Source organism: Rhineura floridana, chromosome 20 (assembly GCF_030035675.1).
Source record: "Rhineura floridana isolate rRhiFlo1 chromosome 20, rRhiFlo1.hap2, whole genome shotgun sequence".
Classification (NCBI taxonomy): domain Eukaryota; kingdom Metazoa; phylum Chordata; class Lepidosauria; order Squamata; family Rhineuridae; genus Rhineura; species Rhineura floridana.
In genome coordinates, this window is record NC_084499.1 from 12,683,392 (window position 1) to 12,704,351 (window position 20,960).

The 20,960-nt window shown below is 45.1% G+C and overlaps 1 protein-coding gene across 1 annotated transcript in view; it reads right to left on the minus strand.

Moving 5' to 3' along the window:
- The window catches only part of CACNA1B (calcium voltage-gated channel subunit alpha1 B), a 348,989-nt gene that overhangs the window by 34,057 nt on the left and 293,972 nt on the right, over positions 1-20,960 (minus strand). The window contains exons 32-36 of the mRNA XM_061604351.1: positions 13,580-13,722; positions 11,109-11,174; positions 8,367-8,458; positions 3,486-3,636; positions 2,140-2,267 (exon numbers count right to left, since the gene is read on the minus strand). Coding sequence (XP_061460335.1) covers positions 2,140-2,267; positions 3,486-3,636; positions 8,367-8,458; positions 11,109-11,174; positions 13,580-13,722 — 580 coding nt within the window. The remainder of the gene's footprint in view (positions 1-2,139; positions 2,268-3,485; positions 3,637-8,366; positions 8,459-11,108; positions 11,175-13,579; positions 13,723-20,960) is intronic.

Consider the following 20,960-nt stretch of genomic DNA (forward strand, 5'->3'; position numbering starts at 1 on the left):
GCTCTCATCCAGTCCATTATCGTAGCCAGGCAACGGTTCAGCACATTGACAGCCTCACCTGAAGAAGATGAAAAGGAGAAATAGAGCTGCGTGTCATCAGCGTACTGGTGGCAATGCACTCCAAAACTCCTGATGACCGCAGTCAGCGGCTTCATGTAGATTGTAATTAACAACTCGCCTGGTAGACACAGGTGGCCTGGAATTCCATCCAGGGGAGCAAGCAGGCTGGTGGAAGAAGGTGAGATCGCTCTGACCCTGGTCTGCCAGCCTGCTTGGTTGCCATGCTGGACCCAGAGGGTTTGTACTCTTCCACGGCCAGCATGAAAAAGTAGTGATCTACCCTCCTTCACATAGTTCTCCACATTTAGGAGCAATTCATTCATTTATTTAAAAACCCTCAGGGAAATTCACCAGCATTTTAGTGCAAATTTCTCCTAATAAACACGTTCTGTTCTGCCGTTTTGAGTAATATACACATTTTTGCAACCAATTTCCCCTAACATAATACATTTTTGTATGTTATTACTATTGGAAGTAAAGCACCAAGGGTGTAACAAGTAACCTGAACCAGTGGGGGGTGATAGACAGAAAGGCAACCTACTCTTCCCTCACTGATCCCTTCTTTAGCAAGTCCTTGTTTTTTTCCTCAGGCTTTACTTCCTTCCTCTTCCTTCCTAATAAGTCAGATAGTATCTGTGCGTGTGAGCCTCATGGCTCTACAATGGCCATTTGTATGTCTGTAGTCAGAATGACTTTATTTCCCAGTAGCACTAAACCTTAAGTTTCTTTATTCTTTCAACAAGTCTTACCACACTATTTATTTCTGACCTCCGCTGCAATAGGTACCAAATTCCAATAATTCCCACAAATATATACATTTTTATGCACAGTTTCCCCAATGTGAGCATTTTGCACACATTGGTTGGTTGGAAAACTGCATTGCAAAATCCAGATGTTGAAAGATCGGTGTTTCAGTTTGTGTATTGCGTTGAGACCTGCAAATTAAGCCGTTCCTCATTAAAATGCAAACAAAACTGAATGTCTCTCCTAGCCCTACTCTTGGGCTAGTAAAAGGAATGCAGACTAGTAACTTCTGGGGGCTGATTTACAAGACTGTAGTAGCACAGGTAAGTTGTTATTTTGTTCTTTTCAGCTTTCGTCGCATCGTGTTTCCCCTGGAAATCACCTTTTCGTCAGTACTCAGATTATTTGAAGGTGGGGGTTGGCAAAGCGGTCCTTAATGAAATCCACAAAATAATTTTCTGATTCCTTCAACTTGTGCTCAGTCATGCCACCCCTGTCCCTGAAGCCCTTTGGAATGTATGAAACTGCTTTATACTGAGTCAGACCACTCAGTCCATCTAGCTCAGTATTGTCTACTCTGATTGGCAGTGGCTCTCCATGGTTTCAGGCACGGGACATTCCCAGGCCTACCTGGAGATGTTGGGGATTGAACCTGGGACCTTCTGCATGCAGAGCAGATGCTCTACCACTGGGCTACGGCCCTTCCCCTAATTTTCCTTCTAAGAAGTTCAGCAAAGAGGCCATCAAAAAGAACATAGGGAAAGCCATGATGGTTCTAGCCCAGCATCTAGTTGGCCACTTGCTCTTACAGTGGCCAGCCAGATGCCCATGAGAAGCCCTCAAGCAGAGCCCAAGCACAAGCACGCTCCCTTCACCTGCGACTGGTATTTGAGGGCATTCAATGGAAGTGTGTCCTCCTTTGCCCATTCCCCCCTCCTGTAACCTGAGCACTTCTTTCCATCTTCAGAAATGTCAATGGGGAGAGGCTTCAGCAGATGAGATGATTACAGGGTGAACTGGAAATTGACAACCTTATGAGAACAGTGAACTGGAAATTGACAACCTTATGAGAACAGACTTATTCATCCAAATGCACCACAAGGGAACATGGGAAGCTGCCTTCTACTGAGTCAGACCACTGCTCCATCTAGCTCAATAATGTCTACACTGACTGGCAGCAGCTCTCCAGGGTTTCAGACAAGGCATCTTTCCCAGCCTTACGTGGAGATGCGATGCCGGAACTTGAACCTGGGACCTTCTACATGCAAGGCAGATGCTCTACCGCAGAGTTACAACCCTTACAAGCGTAAGATGCGCATATGAGAGCATACGTACCAGGCAGCAGGGTCGTATTCAGCCCAAACCCGAATGAACTCATCGAGGTGGTGGGGCCCTAGGATGGAAGAGTCCCGTGTCAAGTACTCAAAGTTGTCCATGATGACAGCCACAAACAAGTTCAACATCTGCAAAATGAGATGAGATCAAGGCAGGGAGAAGAAAAGGCATTAACTTATCAAGTGGACACCAAAACACCCCCAAAATATGGTATCTCAAGAAGGAAGAGGAAAAGGTTCAGGCTGAAACCCATCTGTGGAAACCCATAATCAAAAGAGAGAGCAGGAACTTGGAACTTGCCCATCAACAGCGAGCACCTTGACAGCAGACGGAAAAGGTCCCTGGCCATCTTCCCCACTGTGAGGGTGAGATGTGCTCTTGTCTCAATTGCACTAATTATTACCAAGTGGGCATCTATATACAGATAAGGTGTGTCCTCTTTTATGTTCTTTTTTGGTAATGCATTTCCAGTGGTGGCTGGTGCCCATTGGGACAGGTGAGGCGGAAGGCAGGGAGGCCCACAGTAGGCGGAGCCAGAGCCAGTGACAGGCGGAGTAATTGTTAGGTATGGAAAGATCTGTCTGTTTCGGTTTTCCCAGTTTCTCATTTTTCCAATGTTAAATTGAGTTGTCTACATTTCTACAGCAATTTTTTAAAAAAGAAAGTCCTCATGAAAATTCTCTGCCATTTTACTGTGAGTTTCTCCAAATAAACACATTTTTGTAGGCAGTTTTTGACAGAGGTACAGATTTTTGCAAGCCATTTCTTATTTCATGCATGTTTTCACGCATGTATTCATTTTTATGCACACTGTCCCCTACTATATGCATTTTTGTAAATGTTGTTTAGTTGGCAAACTGCACCCCAAAATTCTAATAAATGCAAATTTCGAAGGATGGCTGTGTTTCAGTTCTCATATTGTTTCAGAAATTGCTGATTTGATACATTCTGCTTGAAATGCAAACTGAATCAAAATCCATCCCTAGTGACTGCTCTAGTTTTGTCCCTTACTGAGTTCTATAAGGGCAACACTGAGACAAGGAGAAGGAAGCTGTCAGCCAGGGCCACCCACTGGATTGGTTGTAAACAGGAAGGCAAATTATTGGGGCAGCGTCACATTTGTCCTAATGGACCCGATTCCAGTATGTAGTTCCTTGTTTTTTGGTTATATGTAGCCATAAAGGGAACTCTCTTATAATCATCACATCAATCCAGGAGTGAGGCTGGGGAAGATCTGTGTATTGCCTTGTGTGCATGTGAGGGGGTAGAGGTACCGAGGAGCTGGAATGTGGAGGGTAGTTATGGGTGCAGGGAAGGCACCCAGAGAAGCAGAAGGGCCAACTCACCAGAAAGGAACAGAGGAAGATGAAGGAGACAAAGTAGAAATAGGCAAAGTCGCTGCCGCATTCGTTTTTGCTGAGGTTGGAGTGCTCATCACAGGCTTGGTTGCTGAGGCATGCAAGCATGATTTCATGCCAGGCTTCTCCAGTGGCGCTCCTGCAAGCACAAAGAGGACACAGAAAGCTGCCTGTAGTGGCATAAATCTGGAAGATCATTGTACTTTGAGAAGGTTTAGCTATTGGCATACTGCACGCCCAAGAAAGCATATAACTAGGCAAATAACTCCGTGGCACAGAGTGGTAAGTGGTGGTAACGCAGCCGAAGCTCTGCTCACGGCCGGAGTTCGATTCCAATGGAAGGAGGAAGTCGAATCTCCGGTAAAAGGGGTCGAGGTCCACTCAGCCTTCCATCCAGCCGTGGTCGGTGAAATGAGTACCCGGCATACGCTGGGGGGTAAAGAAAAGCCAGGGAAGGAACTGGCAATCCCACCCCATATATACGGTCTGCCTAGTAAACGTCACAAGACGTCACCCTAAGAGTCGGAAATGACTCGCACTATAAGTGTGGGGACACCTTTACCTTTTTTTTTTTAATGTCAGCCTGTAATCCTTATTATTTTGGGAAATGCTCCAAAATATTCTCTGACTAGGTAGTGCACGGGAAAGATGACCGTTTAGCAGTTTCCCAGAGATAAGCTCACTACTTGCCCAGGCATCCGGCAGTGACCACCTGGCATCAGGAGAGATAGCTGGTCAGCTGTCCATCTTGCCTGTCTGCCGAGTGCTGCTCCAGCCTTGTGAATATGTAAACATAATCACAAGCACCAAGAAATGGCCTAATTGGCAGGTGCAGTCAATTCGCTGTAATAGTATAAAAAGTCCTGCAAAACAGTCCTATATCGGGACTCAGCGCAGGCCAGCTTCTGGGATGGTGCTACGTGCCGAAAAGTCCCAAGTCCATTCGCTGCCATCCTGAGGGTTCCCTGATGCTAGCATGAATAACCAAGGAAAGTCACTACACTGAATGTGCAGTTAACATGCAATTTACTACTGAAAAAATGAGAGTAACAGAAACAACACAGAGTAAAAAATAAAGAATACAAAACCATGTAATATACAGCCAAAGGGGATAATAATGGCAGAAACAAATAACGCGTAAGTAGAAGATGACAGTTACTCTGGAATATGGAACTGTTTCAGTACTTCTTCAGATATTCAAGATACTCAAATGTTAGCAGCCAGCCTTGAGTTCCCCATAAATATCTTCACAGAAGAAAATGCAAATTGTATAAGCAATGTCGTAGTTCACTAATTATCTTCTTGTGAGAATAGTGTGTCCTCGTATACAAGATAAGCACTTCTTATCAGGAGCGAAGCGAACCCTGCTGTCATTTGTATATTATCTGCAGATCTGCAAAGAGCCATAGCTTTTCCCATAATAAATTGTCTCTTGCAAGCCACTGTCATATTGGTCGAACCAGCTCTATATTGTATACAGTCCGGGCAGCCATTTAGAACCCTGCAGAATCTGGGTTCTAAATCATCCAGGGAAACTCCATGAGTACAGGAGCCTTCCTGCTTTAGACCTCTGCCCCCCCACACACTGGAGGATGACAGAGCTTAGCGTGCTTGCCCCAGCTTCCCTGCTCAAGTGTAGGTCCTACACATAAAACTAATGCTTGCGTGGGGCTTTTGCGTCAAAGAGATCTGTGTTTCCTGTCGTATTATGTCAAAGAGATCTGTGTTTCCTGTCATCTTGCAGGGTGGGTGGGTGGAATGACATCTCACAAGCTAGCAGCCAAGGAACCTAATCTCTTTACAGAAAATAAAAGACCCAATTAAATTAAATTAAACATAAAGGATTTGTGTGCTCAGCAATTGCTGGATTTGAATACCACAAGATTTATGTTGGTGAATGCCAATGTGTTAATGAACACACGCTTTCTGAACACAACCAATGTAAACAATTAGTTTGCATTAACTTCTGCCTGGGAGGAAGTGGAGGGGGAGGGGGAGTTGTGTAAAGGCAAGGCCAACCGTGGGTTTCATTAACGTAAATTGAGCACAAGAACAGATTATGATAATGCCCCTCACCCCTCCAGGTACGCAAATAGAGTTCCATATTCATAATCATTTAAGGACCATTTCATAGCATCCAATGCAATTTTGTAGTTAGCTACATCTAGTGCAGGGACAGGGAACCTTTTACAGTCTGAGGACTGCATTCCCTCATGGAAAACTTTCCAGGGGCCACACAGCAGTGGCGGGCATGGCCTTTCTATTTTATTTATTTATTTATTTATTGCACTTGTATACCGCCCCATAGCCGAAGCTCTCTGGGCGGTTTACAGCAACCAAAAACATTAAAACAAATATACAATTTAAAACACATATTTTAAAAACAATTGAAAACACAATTTAAAAATTTAAAACAATATAAAAACAATTTAAAACACATGCTAAAATGCCTGGGAGAAGAGGAAAGTCTTGACCTGGCGCCGAAAAGATAACAGTGTTGGCACCAGGCGCAACTCGTCAGGCAGATCATTCCATAATTTGGGGGCCACCACTGAGAAGGCCCTCTCCCTTGTTGCCACCCTCCGAGCTTTCCTTGGAGTAGGCACCCGGAGGAGGGCCTCTGATCTTGAACGTAGTGTACGGGTGGGTTTGTGTCGGGAGAGGCGTTCCATCAGGTATTGTGGTCCCAAGCCGTGTAAGGCTTTATAGGTCAAAATCAGCACCTTGAATCAAGCTCAGAAACATACAGGCAGCCAATGCAAGTGGGCCAGAATCGGTTTTATATGTTCGGACCATCTGGTCCCTGTTACCAATCTGGCTGCTGCATTTTGCACAAGCTGCAGTTTCCAAACCGTCTTCAAAGGCAGCCCCACGTAGAGTGCATTGCAGTAATCTAATTTGGAGGTTGCCAGAGCATGGACAACTGAAGCCAGGTTATCCCTGTCCAGATAGCAACGTAGTTCGGCCACCAACCGAAGTTGGTGGAAGGTACTCTGTGCCACCGAGGCTACCTGAGCCTCAAGTGACAGAGATGGTTCTAGGAGAACCCCCAAGCTATGAACCTGCTCCTTCAGGGGGAGTGCAACCCCATCCAGGACAGGTTGGACATCCACCATCTGGTCAGAAGAACCACCCACTAGCAGCATCTCAGTCTTGTCTGGATTGAGCCTCAGTTTATTAGCCCTCATCCAGTCCATTGTCGCAGCCAGGCACCGGTTCAGCACATTGACAGCCTCACCTGAAGAAGATGAAAAGGAGAAATAGAGCTGCGTGTCATCAGCATACTGATGGCAATGCACTCCAAAGCTCCGGATGACTGCACCCAATGGTTTCATGTAGCTATTGAACAGCATGGGGGACAGAACTGACCCCTGTGGAACCCTATAGTGGAGAGTCCAGGGTGCCAAGCAAAGTTCCTCAAGCACCACCTTCTGGAGCCGACCTGCCAAGTAGGAGCAGAACCACTGCCATGCAGTCCCTCCCACTCCCAACTCAGCCAGTCTTCCCAGAACGATGGTATCGAAACCCGCTGAGAGATCAAGGAGAATCAATAGAGTCACACTCCCCCTGTCTCTCTCCCGACGGAGGTCATCATACAGGGCAACCAAGGCTGTTTCCATGCCAAAACCAGGCCTGAAACCCGACTGAAATGGATCCAGATAATCAGTCTCATCCAAGAGCATCTGGAGCTGGCCTGCCACCACTCGTTCAAGGACCTTGCCCAGGAATGGAACATTTGCTACTGGCCTATAGTTATTAAGATTTTCTGGGTCCAGGGAGGGCCTCTTCAGGAGTGGTCTCACTACCGCCTCTTTCAGGCAGCCAGGGACCACCCGCTCTCGCAGAGAGGCATTAATCACTTCCCTGGCCCAGCCAGCTGTTCCATCCCTGCTAGCTTTTATTAGCCAAGTAGGGCATCTTTCACTCATCTTCCAGCATCCTGGCAATTTTGTTTGCATTGTGCTTTCGGATTGGTTTAGTTTCTCCTCCTCCCCCACCCCCTGACTTCTGTGACTTTAATATCTGGCTGGTGATTTGAATTTGCTTCTTTGCTTATTCCAGTTGTTTTGATTGGTTTACATTGTTTTAATTGATGTTTGTCAGCTGCACTGGAATCCCCCTGACAGGCAGGATATACTTATTCTCCTAAACAAACACCAGGGGTGCAGTCGTACAGGGTCTCAGGGGGTCTTGGATCCCTTGCTTTTTTGGAAGCAGGGTCCCCACAGGGTCCTTATGTCTCCGGCATGCTATGAGACAATCAGCATGAAAGGGGAGTGTGTGCTTCCTTGTGTTTTCCTGCTGATTGGAGCCAATCAGAGTGAAAGGAGGTGAGTCAGCTACTGAGAAGACTCTTCTCAGCAGCTAACAATCTCCCCTTTCATGCTTATTAGCTCCTAGGCATATATGTATTGTTGTGGGAGAAGGAATTAACAAGGATGTCATTCTCAACCTAGCAGCAAAAAAGGGGGCATAGCTGTGGCTAACATGAAGGGACCCTACATTTCTGAATTTCCCACTACACTGCTGACCATTATAGGAAACACATTGCCACTTGTGGGATTTTCCCAGCAGAGCACCGTAGACTTGGCTATAGGCTTATTCTTTGTAAAAATTTAAAATCTTTCCATATCTGTATTACAGAAATACATGGTGTTTATTCATTCCCTTGACTTTATTTGTTCTTTTGTGTCTTTTGGATCTTCACTGTGACATTGTACATGTCACACTGCTGGTGCGAGCTGGCTCAAAGATACTGGGTGTTCATTTTAAATGAATGCACAGATGAGATTTGGCATAGGAAGGACCTTCCCCCCACACACACACCCAAAAAGGACAATGAATACAGACAGATGGGCTCTCATTTACCTGAAAAGCAGCATCAGAGCTTGCAAAAATGTTTGGAAGTTGTTGTGTCGATTGATGGCAGAATCATCATTTAGTGCAATGTTTCCAAAGACCTGGAAGGGAGATAAAGAGGCAAAGGCAGATTAAAGGGAATCCCAATGGAATCACTTGGAGGCAAAGTCAACAGAGAAGCAGGCAACACTGATAATGGCCATTAGGGTGTGCAAGTCAGCACAGGTTTTGAATAGCAGATATCATCATCATCATCATCATGTATTACCTGTCCTCCACCCAAAGGTCCCAGGGCAGGTTACAACAATTTTAAAATATGACCTTAAATACAATTTAAAAACAACCCAAAATCCCAAAATAGGGTAGGTCCTAAAAGCACATGTCTCTGGTGTCAACAGCCGGGGTAAAGAATTGCATCTTCAGCATTCACCTAAAACTGTACAGCAAAGTTGCCAGATTCACCTCAGTGGGGAGGGGGCTCCACAACTTGGGGGCCACCACAGAGAATGCCCTCTCCCGGGCCGCCTCTTCCAAGGGGGTGTCAAATCAGCATTTTGACTCCAGAGATCCTTTGAAATAAAACTCTCCTCACAGGAGAGGAACACAGGAAGCAGTCTTCTACTGAGTGAGACTACTGGTCCATCTAAATTAGTATTGTCTACACTGATGTGGAAGTAAAATAACCAAGATGCAGAGGATTCTGGTTATCTGAAAATATTGGTTCCAGCTGTATTTGGAAAGTGTAAAAAAACCTGCTGAGCATGGGAAAACAATTGATAAACCAGATGGCTGAGCAAACATGCCTTTGTGTTTTCTTGTATGTCCTTGAAGTGACAATATAACCAGCTTCAAAGTGTTACAGCTCTAGTTAGCAAGTACTCCCTTAGCAACATCCTCTGGTACTCCCTAACAACCTGTCCTAGCAATTTATAGATCATCAGAATGCTTTGAATTACAAGAATTTCACATATATTACGCATGGTTGAAATGTGAGAGTTTCATCTGCTGAAACACTCTAAAGCAGCCTTTCCCAACCAGTGTGCCTCCAGATGTTGTTGCACCACAACTCCCATCAGCCTCAGCCAGCATTGCCAATAGTCAGGAAGATTGGAGTTGTGGTCCAACAACATCTGGAGGCACACTGGTTGGGAAAGGCTGCTCTAACGGCTTGTGCCATTTTCTAGAGAGTCAGAGTCAGTTGCAGTTTTCTGCTTGGCTCTCCAGCATTGCATGCTTTGAATAAACTTGAAATCTGCTTCAGTTATACAAGTCTCCCAGTGAATTCTTCCACACTGAGTGGCAATGGCTCTCCAGAGTTTCGGGCAGGAAGTCTTTCCCAGCCCTACCTACCTGGAGATGCCGGGGATTGAACCTGGGACCTTCAGCATCCAAAGCAGATGTTGTGCCATTTAGCTATGGCCTCTCCCATAAAAACGAAGTAAGATTCCAGGCCTCGTGGTTCTGAATAAAGGGCTGAATTAAAAGAGGAACATGCAGAACTGTGTTACACCAAGTCAGACCATTGGTCCATCTAGTTCAGTACTTTCTACACTGACTGGCAGTGGCTTTCCAGGATTTCAGGCAGGGAATATCCCCAGCCCTAACTGGAGATGCTGGGAATTGAACCTGGGACCTTCTGGATGCAAAGCAGATGCTCTGCCGCCGAGCTACAGGCTCCTTCCTGCTGGTGGAGGAGGGGAAGGGATTTGGGCTAATGTCCCCTTCCTGTTGCAAATTTGCTCTGGATGGTTGGGAGATCCCTCTGGAATAAGGGAAAGGGCCATAGCTCAGTGGCAGAGCATCTGCTTTGCATCCAGAAGGTCCCAGGTTCAATCCCAGGACAGCACCCTGCATAAAATCCCTGGAGGGCCACTGCCAGTCAGTGTAGGTAATACTGAGCTAGATGGACCCATGGTCTGACTCAGTAGAAGGCAGCCTCCTAGTGTGGGAGATGGTTTCAAGGCTGCAAGAGGAAGGAGGAATCAGCAAAAAAAATACTCTCTTCCACCAGCAGGATCTCTTTCATGCACAGAAAAGGAAGTTTGGGCCCAAGCCAGTATATCATCAGTCCAAATGTGTTTTATACCAATTTCACGGTCATGGCTTCTCCCCGAAAGACTCCTGGGAGCTATAGTTTGGAGGAGGTATAAAGGATTCTCTGTGAACAAATCCCTAACCCACAATGCACAAGAATAGTTCCCGAGAAGAGAGATGACATAAAAAAAAAATAAGCATTTGTGTTGTAGATACGCCCTGCAACAAAAGTATGTCCAAACCAGTGGATCTTTCTGCCGTTTGTACTGAAAAATCCTGAATTGCAGCAGAGGCTACTGTCACAAATATATCCATAAGGCAGGGGCAGCCAGCGTGGTGCACTCCAGATGTTGCCAGGCGCCAGGGAAATTCATCAACTTGTTAGTGTGAATCTCCCCTCATACACACAGTTTTGCAAGCAGTTTCCCCTAATGTAGCCTTGTAATGTTACGTTCACGAATACATGCATTTTTATGCACACTCCCCCCCCCAGTATAATGCATTTTGGTACATTGTTTGCTTCGAGAGCTGCATTGCAAAATCTATAGAGGCATGCATGTTGAAGGATAACTGTGGTTCATGTATCGGTTGAAAAAGTGCAAAATATGCTGTTTCTCGTTAAAATGCAAACAAAATGTATTTTCTCCCTGGTCCGTAGTTCAGCCTGGCCGGTAGGATGATGATGTAGGCTTCTCGTGGTGGAAGGGCGCACTTTACCTGCATGCCAATAATGGCGTAGATGAAGAAGAGCATGGCAATGAGGAGACACACATAAGGCAAGGCCTGCAGGAAGCAAAGAAAAAAAAAAGGTGGGGAAGCATCAGTACCTGCAGTGACACTCACCAGGGCAATAATGTTTTGTACACGGCCACACATGATGGGGTGGGTCCAAATTAGGTCAGCTATCTCAGTTCCCACTGAAATCAATTGAATGCAAGCCAGGGCCAACGTGTCCCATTGACTTCGGTGGGAACTAAGTTCAGCTAACTGAGTCTGGACTAGGGATGGGCTGGAATTCCTCCCGATTTGGATTTGGTACAAAAGTTTCCATTCATTTGCTTATTCTCAGTCATTGCGGATTGGATTTTAAAGTAGCGAATTTCAGTGGCTCCTTTTGAAAATGGACTTTTTTTTAAAAAAAGCCTCTAAAACATCAATTTTAAGAATGATATACATTTCCTTTCAAAATATCAATATTTCCTTCAAGATATCAATATTTTAAAGGGAATATCGACATTTCTTTCAAAACCCCATTGATTGGTAAAAGCAGCGGCTAGCGGATAAAGAACAAACTCGAATTGTAGCCATTCTGTTAGATTGACGGAATGCTTTCAAACCAGTAATGGCCAATGGACCCCTTCCCTAGCCTGGATTCAACGCAACATCTTAAATAACTCACATTAATTTTTACTTTTTTCATGCAAATTAAATCCCTGAAGTTCATTGTTTTTCTGAAAATTCTTCATCCCCATAAATGTTTGTAATTGGTGATCTTATTCATTAACATGATCCAGGGGTAGCCAAAGTGGTGCCCCTCAGATGTCGTCTCATAATCTCTGACCATGTTGGCTGGAGACTGATGGGAGTTGTTGTCCAGAGGGCGCTAGATTGGCTACACCTGACATAATCTAATATATATACAAATGCTTTTTAAAAAATACATCCAAAACATGTAAATTTTTTCAAATCAGTTGCAAAACTGTTCTAGAGGCTATGCGAAAGTTGAGGGTGTGTTGGTGACACACAGGCACTAGCCAATAAGTGCCAGCCATAGTCAGCTTTTCCCAACTTCAACATTAGGGGAAATGTTGGGTGATTTTCTGCTGCACATATATTCCATAAAACAGGGCTGGTTGTTGTTGTTGTTATTTGCCCAAGGGCTGCATTCAGCCTTAACCAACCCCTCAGGGGCTGCATGCCAGTCGTGGGTGTGACCAAAACTGGGTGTGTACCACACAACCCTCTCCCTCAGCTGATCTGTGTAGAGAGTTGAGAAGGGGGATTATCGCCCCCTTCTTGCTCAACAAATGATCAATCTGATGTCTGGGGAGGGGGCAATTTATATCCTTCTCAGGCCACTGGGTTAAGCAGAGATGTTTAAACTTCTCTGCCCATCCCACCGCTATGTCTACTCAGCCCCACTTTTCACCAGCACTGCCCAAACTGTGGAGGGCCAGAAAAATTTGCTTGAGGAGCCAGACCAGGCCCTTGGTCTGAATTTGAGCCACCCCTGCAATAAAACATGTGAGGCAACCACGACAGAGGAGTACCTGGGCAATGGATGGTTGCAATCTGGAATGACTGGCCTGACTATCCTGATAGTGGTGCTAAGGTTTCCAGTTGTGGTAAAGAGAGACATTACATTTTAAGAGCAGTGGAGATAATTTAGGACATTATTGAATCAGAGAATTGCAAGAGATATTGGAAGTCAATCCAGCTCTGTTCAGTGCAGGATCTGCAACGCAGGATGCAACTACACCTAGGGATGGATAAATCTATCCATTTAGGTTTATCTCAGTTTCTCATTTTTCAAAGATTAGGTTCCACATCAGTTTGTGGACATTTTTTTAAAAAAGTCCCCATGAAAAACGCATCAGCATTTTAGTGGAAATTTCTCTCCGTGTAAACATGATTGTATGCAATTTTGCCTAATGCACAAAATCTTCGCAAAGCAATTTCACCTAACTGAATACATTTTTGTTTGCTGCTTCCATGAACATATGCATTTTGATGCACGCGTTGCTCTAGTAAATGGATTTTGTACACATTACCCGGCTGGGAAATGGGACTGCAAAGTCTGGGGAAGTGTGAATTTTGAAGGACGGCCCTGTTTCGGTTCACGTATTGTTTTGGAAACGGAAAATTACGTCGGTTCGCCTTTACATGCGGTACCTCAGGCCTTGGGGCCAAATGCAGCCCACCAGGCCTCTCTGTCTGATCCTCAGAACTCTCACCAGATAACACCCCTCACTGGCCTTGCTTCACACCCTCCTTGAATGGTCTTGCCTGGCTGAAATATGTCCTTGGACTGTTGCTTGCTTGGAAGGAGGATAGAGTGTGTGTAGAAACCAGCCTGCTGTATAAAAGTTAAATTTACATTTGTTGATCCACCCACATTTGCCTCTGGCTGTGCCCACCACTGGGATGTATCCCTTGAAAGGTTACTCAGAAGGTGTCCTTCACCTCACCTTGAAAGACTGGACGAAGGTCCAGAGCAAGATCCGAATGGTGTAGCCTTGGCGGAGAAGCTTGATGAGTCTCGCCGCCCGAAACAGCCGGAGGAAGCTGAGGTTGATGAAATTGTCCTGCGGAGAGGAAAGGGTTTTGTGTCCTTCAGACACAGATGGGATCGGAAGCCGCAGCCCGCAAAAAAGAAAAGAAAATTACCGGCTTCGCGTTCTAAGCAGCAAATCGGCCACCAGAAAACCTTCCAAAAGAAACATTTGTCAGTGCAGGTCACTCCACATGCAGCACGTTTGAGAAAACCCCTCTCCACAAGAGTCCCTCCCTCAGCTTTGGAGAAGGCAGCAAAATAAAGGAAGAGAGAAAGATAGAGAGGGGAGGGAGGGTCGAGAACCCCCCAATGGATTCCTGGTTTGTTTTCTTTTTTCCCCCACCCAGGCATGTTGAAAGATCACGGGGGAAGTATCGTGATCTGCAATGGATGCTGTGGCTTGGGATGATCTAAAACAGCCGCCCTCAGTCTGGCGTCCTCCAGATGTTGATGGACTGTGACTCTCATCATCCCTAACCATTGGCCATGCTGGCTGGGGCTGATGGGAGTCGGTGTCCAACAACTTCTGGAGGGCATCGAGCTGGGAAAGGCCAGTCAAAAATGAACCTTGCTAAACCCAAAACAAGGTCAAGAAAGATTGGCACGAGCCTCCTCTATGATAAATGAAGGGATCACGTGGACACCTTCATTTACTGGTGAGAGTTGATCCCCAGTGGAGACAAAGAGGAAGGCTTCAGTGAAGTTAAAGGGAGACTTCCAATGAGGGTCTCCAATAATCTAATGCTATAGGTGGAAGGTTAGCCAGTCACTCAAAAAACCCATTTCTAGAAGACTTGAAGTGGGAAACAGGGAATGCCCTTTGAAACGGGATGACTTAAAAAAAAAAAAAAACACCTCATTTCATTCAACTCTTTTTAAGGCAGTTCAGAGCCATGTCAGAGTTGAGCTTTGCGTTTCTGTGCCTCCCCCTCCCCAAGCAGGGGGCCTCCCTTTGATTCTGCCTTTTTCTCTCTCTTTTGTCTCAGATTAAAAGCAAACAAGTCATCCACAGACCTGGCCCAACAAACATGGTATTAGTGGGGCTCCACAACCCCGTCTACTGATCAAATAGTCTCTCTGTTGAGTGTGAACCCAATTCAATCTGAATGGGAGATTTTAGGGACTCCATTTTCCTTTACCGAACAAACAAAAAGCCCACTTAAGCATTGGGTTTTCTTGAGAACAGAACAGGGGGAGGTACCACCATCAGAAAGAGACTTTGAGGGCAAGCTAAGCAGGTGTCAGTTTTGCTTTTTCACCACTCAGTCATCTTTTGCTATCACAGGGGTGGGGAACCTCAAGCCCAGGAGGCCCAAAGGCAGTCCTCCAGGTCTCTCTCTATCTGGCCCTCGGAACTTTCCCCAGGCCACCCCCCCTCACTGACCCTGTTTGCCCCCTCCTCTTTTGACTGGCTGGATTGCATCCTTAAACTCTGATCATTCCTCATCCTCGCCTGGCTGGAAGTCAGAGAGAGGTGTGTGCATGCAGAAACTAGCCCACTGTACAAAGGTGACAATTAGCATTCTTTGCACCACCCACTTTTGCCTCTAGCCCCGCCCACCACTAGCATGTGGCCCTCGAAAGCTTGCCCAGTAGGGAATGTGGCCCTCAGGTGGAAAAAAGGTTCCCCATCCCTGTACTGTCAGATGCCTTCCAAGATGAACGCTGCCTCCCCACCTCCACCCACCCTTGCGCCTTGCTAATTTGAGCGCAAGAGGCTTATAGCTTTATCCGGCCACTTATTCAAACGCCAGCCAGCTGATGGTTGTGCCAGAAGTGCTACATTCCACCAATCCTGTCAAAATTCAGGGGAAACAGCCGCTGGGCATGCATTTGGCTTGGCTGGCAGTTTTTAGTTTGTTTGGGGTTTTTTAACGATGCAAGCAGCTCAGAGTTGGGTGTCTACACCATACATCAGACGCAATCCTCAAATAAGGAGAAAAGCAAAAAAAAAAGAAAAGGGAAAAAGATGTCCACCGAATGAGTAGACAACACCAAGCAAGCTCAGAGCAAAACAAAGCAAAGCAAGCAAGAATTCTCCTGGGCTGCTCAGGATGGACAAATGGGGAGCTAAGAAATCTTAGAGCTTCTATTGTTTTATTAAGTTAATCATTTGTCCCCCCCCCAAAAAAAAGTTATTATACCTGCCTTTCTTTCCTGATGGAGGTTCAAGGTATCTGACAGCATCAAAACATAAAAATTATACTTTTTAGCAAAAATGTAAATTCAGCTTGTCTTCCTTTTCTTTTTAAATAGCTGTCCATAATATTAATAATAATAGTTAAAGCTTCTAAGCTGTATTTAAAGACAACAATTAGGAGAGGGGAGGAATATATATTCAGGGTTGGATTTCACTTGCAATTCTACCACTGTAAACTCATTATTGCTGAAAGGATATACTAACCGCCTAACCTTAAATTGTGATCACTGTCAGTGGCTGGTGCCCTGGCATCCCTTTGTTGTAACTTTAAGAGAGCCCAACTGAAGCAAAACCTTGGAGCTGCTCCAAAATGGTTTAAATAAAGTATTCTCCAACCCAAGGTGACAAATGTATGAACATTCAGAAGACACTTCCCCCTCAAAAAAATACTGTGCTTAGATGTGGATGTGAGGCTGAAGTCATATCAGCCCAAAGTGAACCAAATGAAGGATGTCTTCTTTGTGCCGAATCAATTACTAAATTTAAATTCTGAGCTACTGAATTAAAGGCCAATCCGTATCCAGGATATTAAATTGTCAGGCAAGTGGGTGTGAAGAAGGAGAGGGGAGATGCCCCCAGCATGTTGAATTATTGGGGCAGCCCACAGGAGATGATTTGAATCACAGAACTCTATTTGAGGTTCTGTTGGGCTTGGGTGCTTGTGGGGGACCTCCAGTGTCAATATGCCATTCGTCCCACGTTTTCAGCTCCTTTCCATAAACTGTTGTCTGCTGTTGAAGACTACATCAAAAACTGGGAATAAGTAGCAGCCCTGGAAAATTAGAGTTTATCAACATTTACAAAGCTCTCATGAGGCCGTTCTCGGCACCAGTTTGCAGAGAAATCAGCGGCACGAGCTACAGAAGCAGCCAACAGAACCCAGAAGATGTACAACCCCCACCTCCATCCTATACGTCCAGGCAATCAGCATGCACAGAGAGAAGAAACTCAACACATCTGCATGTCTGGTGTCCAGCAATATTGACTATCATGTCAGTTAGGGGTGGCCCAAGATGTCTGAGCCCTAAAATGTTTGTGCTTGGCCCCAGATTGCTTACTACTTCTCCACTTTTAAAAAAACAACTTTTTTTACAAAAAAACACTTTTGATTATAGCAGGGGTTGCCAACGTGGTGCCTGTGAGTGCAATAATACCCTTGTGCTCTTGCCCTGGCACCTATGAAGCATTTGAACACACACACCTCCGCCCCCTTGGTCATTAGATGGCGAGGGTGGTTACCTTTTCCCCCCTTGAATAGATCCAAAGGAGGAAGTTGGAAGAGTGACACTCTTTCCCACTTCCTTTTTCAACTCTATGTGTTTTTCAAGGCTCAGATTAATCCTACTGGATCCAACTTCTCACACACTTTTTTTCTGTCTGTCTTTTGGGGGAGGGCTGATCTGGGGGAGGGGAAAGAAGTGACCAGAGAGGGTGGTGCCCATGGCACTGACTTAAAAATCATTAAAAGGTGACTAGGTGCATTGAAAAATGCAGGATGAATGAGACCCCAGCCACCTCCTCTCATAATTTGCCCGGAAGCACTTGTCTTGGTTTTTATATGTAGACAAGCAGCATTTCTTGCCAATAGATTGTGGCTGAGGTAGAAGGCCCAAACCAAATACAATGTATTGGGCCCAGAAATCCTATCGGCACACCTTAGCACACAGCCGAGGGCTGTCAGCATGAGTTGTTGAGGTTTTTTGCCCTCTGAAACGCTATAAATTAACAGATTGCGTCTATGGAAATGTCAGATCCTGAAGCCTTTTATGTTTCCAGAAATGGACGTTGTGTCAGTTTCAAAAAATCAGAGTAGACCCACTGACGTCAAGTTAGCACTGACTGACTTAAGTCCATTGATTTCCATGGGATACTCAAGAGACCTAGCTGGATCCAACCCAATAAATGTGTAACAAATATTATTCAAGGTTAAATCCTTTAACGTTAACACCAGGCTTTTAAATTGGGCCCGGAAACTGACCAGAGGCCAACAAGGTATAATAGTATCATCAAATGCCCTGCATAGCTAGACAATGCAGATGTGAGTTCCCCCTCTCATTAGTTATAGAAAGGCAAGGAGTGAAGAAAGAGGCTATTGGTAAATGGTGAAGTCCACCCGATTACCAAGTAGCCAACGCGGAGATGATGGTAAGCAAAGTCCGGTCATGATTCACAGTGCAGATAGACAGTAAGGGAAGCTTTTTTTTTTTCCCCCGAATCACTGGTGCAATCCGAAATATCACAAACAAGGAAGTGAAAGCGGAACAAATATTAAGGAAAACTTAAAAAGCAAGAAATTGTTTGTTTTTTTTAAAAAAAAAATCAATGCAACCAACCGTGTCCTATATGTGATGTTTTCATGGATGAATATTTGCAAGGTTATTTACAAGTTTTTGAGTTTTGAGATAATGTTTTAGTTTTTTGGTTTTGAGCAGCAGGCAATGCAACATACAGACGGAGACATGGGTTTTTTTTCGCATTGTATGTTGTTGATTGGATGGCGTGATTCAGCAGGAAGGGAAGGGGGGGAAGTAAAGGAAAAACAGAAGAACAAAAGAGAAAATGAGTCATCAGGACACGCAATAAACAAAAGCACTAAAATTCATACTGGAGAAGCAAAAAGGTGCTTATTTCAAAAGTTGCTTTTCTAACAACAATTAAGCCCTGGAAGGAAACACAGTGCAATCAACTATTTGCATTTTGTATCATAATGCAAATTAAGAAACACTTCACAAACACCTTTTGGGGAGGGTCAATATATATATATATATATCCTTTTTTTATTCCCAGGCAAAGAGAGAGATGCCAGTTTCAGAATTTGCATTCAGTGTGATCCTTTAGGTTGCAAATGTTACCCCAGTCTCCTTAGGTGGATAAATCATAGAATCATAGAGTTTGAAGGGGCCTTGTAGGCCATCATGTCCAACCCCCTGCTCACAGCAGGAAATCCACAGCTAGAGCATCTCCCGCAGATAGCTGTCCAGCCTCTGCTTGAAGACATCCAGCGAAGGGGATCCCACCACCTCCCTAGGCAGTCGGTTCCATTGCCGAACTGCCCTTACTGTCAAGAAGTTCCTTCTAATGTCCAATCTGAATCTACGCTCCTGCAACTTAAAACCATTAAAGGCCAATACATACCACTGACTTTGGCTGCTTCCAGATTATCACTGTTTTTGGGTGGGATCCAACCCCATCACATACCAGCAAATTCAGAATGTGGAATTACAGTTGATTGGCAGCACTTGCGCAACAAACCCATCCCCCCCCATAAAAAAAGAATAACCCCAGACTTTTTGCATGGAGGAAAGTGATCAGAAAATACGTTGGAAAATGGGGGACAGAAATTGCTTGATGCAACATGGTCTAACATCCCGCAAACAAATTAGAATGAATGCCTTTTTAAAAAAAAAAAACCCAACACTATCTAATCTCCCTGCAATGAAAGCACGATGAATGCTAAATAAACTGGTTGTTTGGAAGTCCCCAGTGTGTGCCTGTTTGCATCCACTTATGTGGCATGTGAGTCAATGGCATTTCCGGTCTACACAATACTATCCTACAGGCAGGGATGCTGTTGTCTGGAGTCTTGGGGGTTCTTAGATTCCTTACTTTTTTGGAAGCATGGTCCCAGCATTCTACAAGCCAATCGGCATGAAAGGGGAGTGTGTTAGCCACTGAGAAGAGTCTTCTAACTTGCTTCCTTGTCCTTTCCTGCTGATTGGAGCCAATCAGAGTGAAAGGAGATGAGTCAGCCACTGAGAAGACTCAGTAGCTGTGACAATTATGAAAGGATCCTGCATTTTTGAAATTGCCACTACACTACTGCCTACAGTAGTGTATTAGCAGGCCAAAGTGGCACATTTTGCATGCCAGTTGCTGTGCCCTGAGACTCTGCTATTAATCACATGCCCTTTTGATATGGGCTGAGAGCCAAAGGGAGAGGGCAACAGCAGGGCCATCGACAACAGATTCCCCCCTCCCCATCATCTACTTTTTAACTGATTAACCGATTAGTTACTCTTTAAAGAAACACTGGTGCCTTTCTGAGGACATTGAAGGAACATCTAAGAAAGCATACATGTTGAAGCCCCAATGTACTGTGAGTGGGCCAGTGAATCCGCTCAGGGGTTTTAGTCTGAACTTCCAAGGGGCTGTCCAAAGGTCTGAGTCTATTCTGGGCATAGGTTTCAGCACTGTGGACAGCTCCATGAAACCGCAGACTAAAACCTAGAGCAGATTCACTGCCCCACTGGAGCCACCTGCCTTCACTGCTACAGCTAATTGTTCGAACCAACGTGCGGCTTGACAATGCTCTCCCATTCCCCTCTGTGTCATGCACAACAGTCTACATTTTCCTTTCCCCAACGTCTGCTGCCTTCCCTGACCGTTGGCAATGGTTGCTGGGGCTGAAGGACCTTGGAGTCCAACAACAGCTGGAAGGCACCACGTTGGGGAAGGCTGGCCAACACGGTCTACATCAATGAAAATTTGCCTCCATCAGATGCAATTTACTTCTGCCATACAACCGGCTAGAGATTTAATCAATTTGACCCTTTGCAGCACTGAAGATTTAAAAGTCTGTAAATCAGCTGAAAGTGAGGGGTGCTGGTTGGTTGAGAAACTGACATACAGATTTTTTTGCCCACAGAAATAAAAAAAAAAAGTATTCCAAAGCATTCACAGAGAGGAAATTACAAACAATGCAACTACAATGTCAAACAAAAACACACAAAAAAAAAATTATCAACACATTTTTTTCCTTTTATCTTTACTCCTTTGCTGTTCATCCGGTTCCTGAGCCTTCCACAGAAAAAGGCAGCGGATGGCCAGGTAAGCTGGCTTTCTTGGAGGTAAGGTATACCAGGGCTCTGGTATATCTGCACTGAAACATAAGCCAAGCTCCATCTGGAACGTTATCTCAGAAGCGGCCCTGTCTGCAGAGCAGGGAGCCAAATGGTCAAACATAGAACTGTGTGCAAATCGTCTCTCAAAAACCTTCCCCCGCCCCCCAATTTGCGGGAACATAAAAAGCTGCCTTATCTCAAGTCAGATCATTGCTCCATCTAGCTCAGTATTGTCTACACTGACTGGCAGGAGC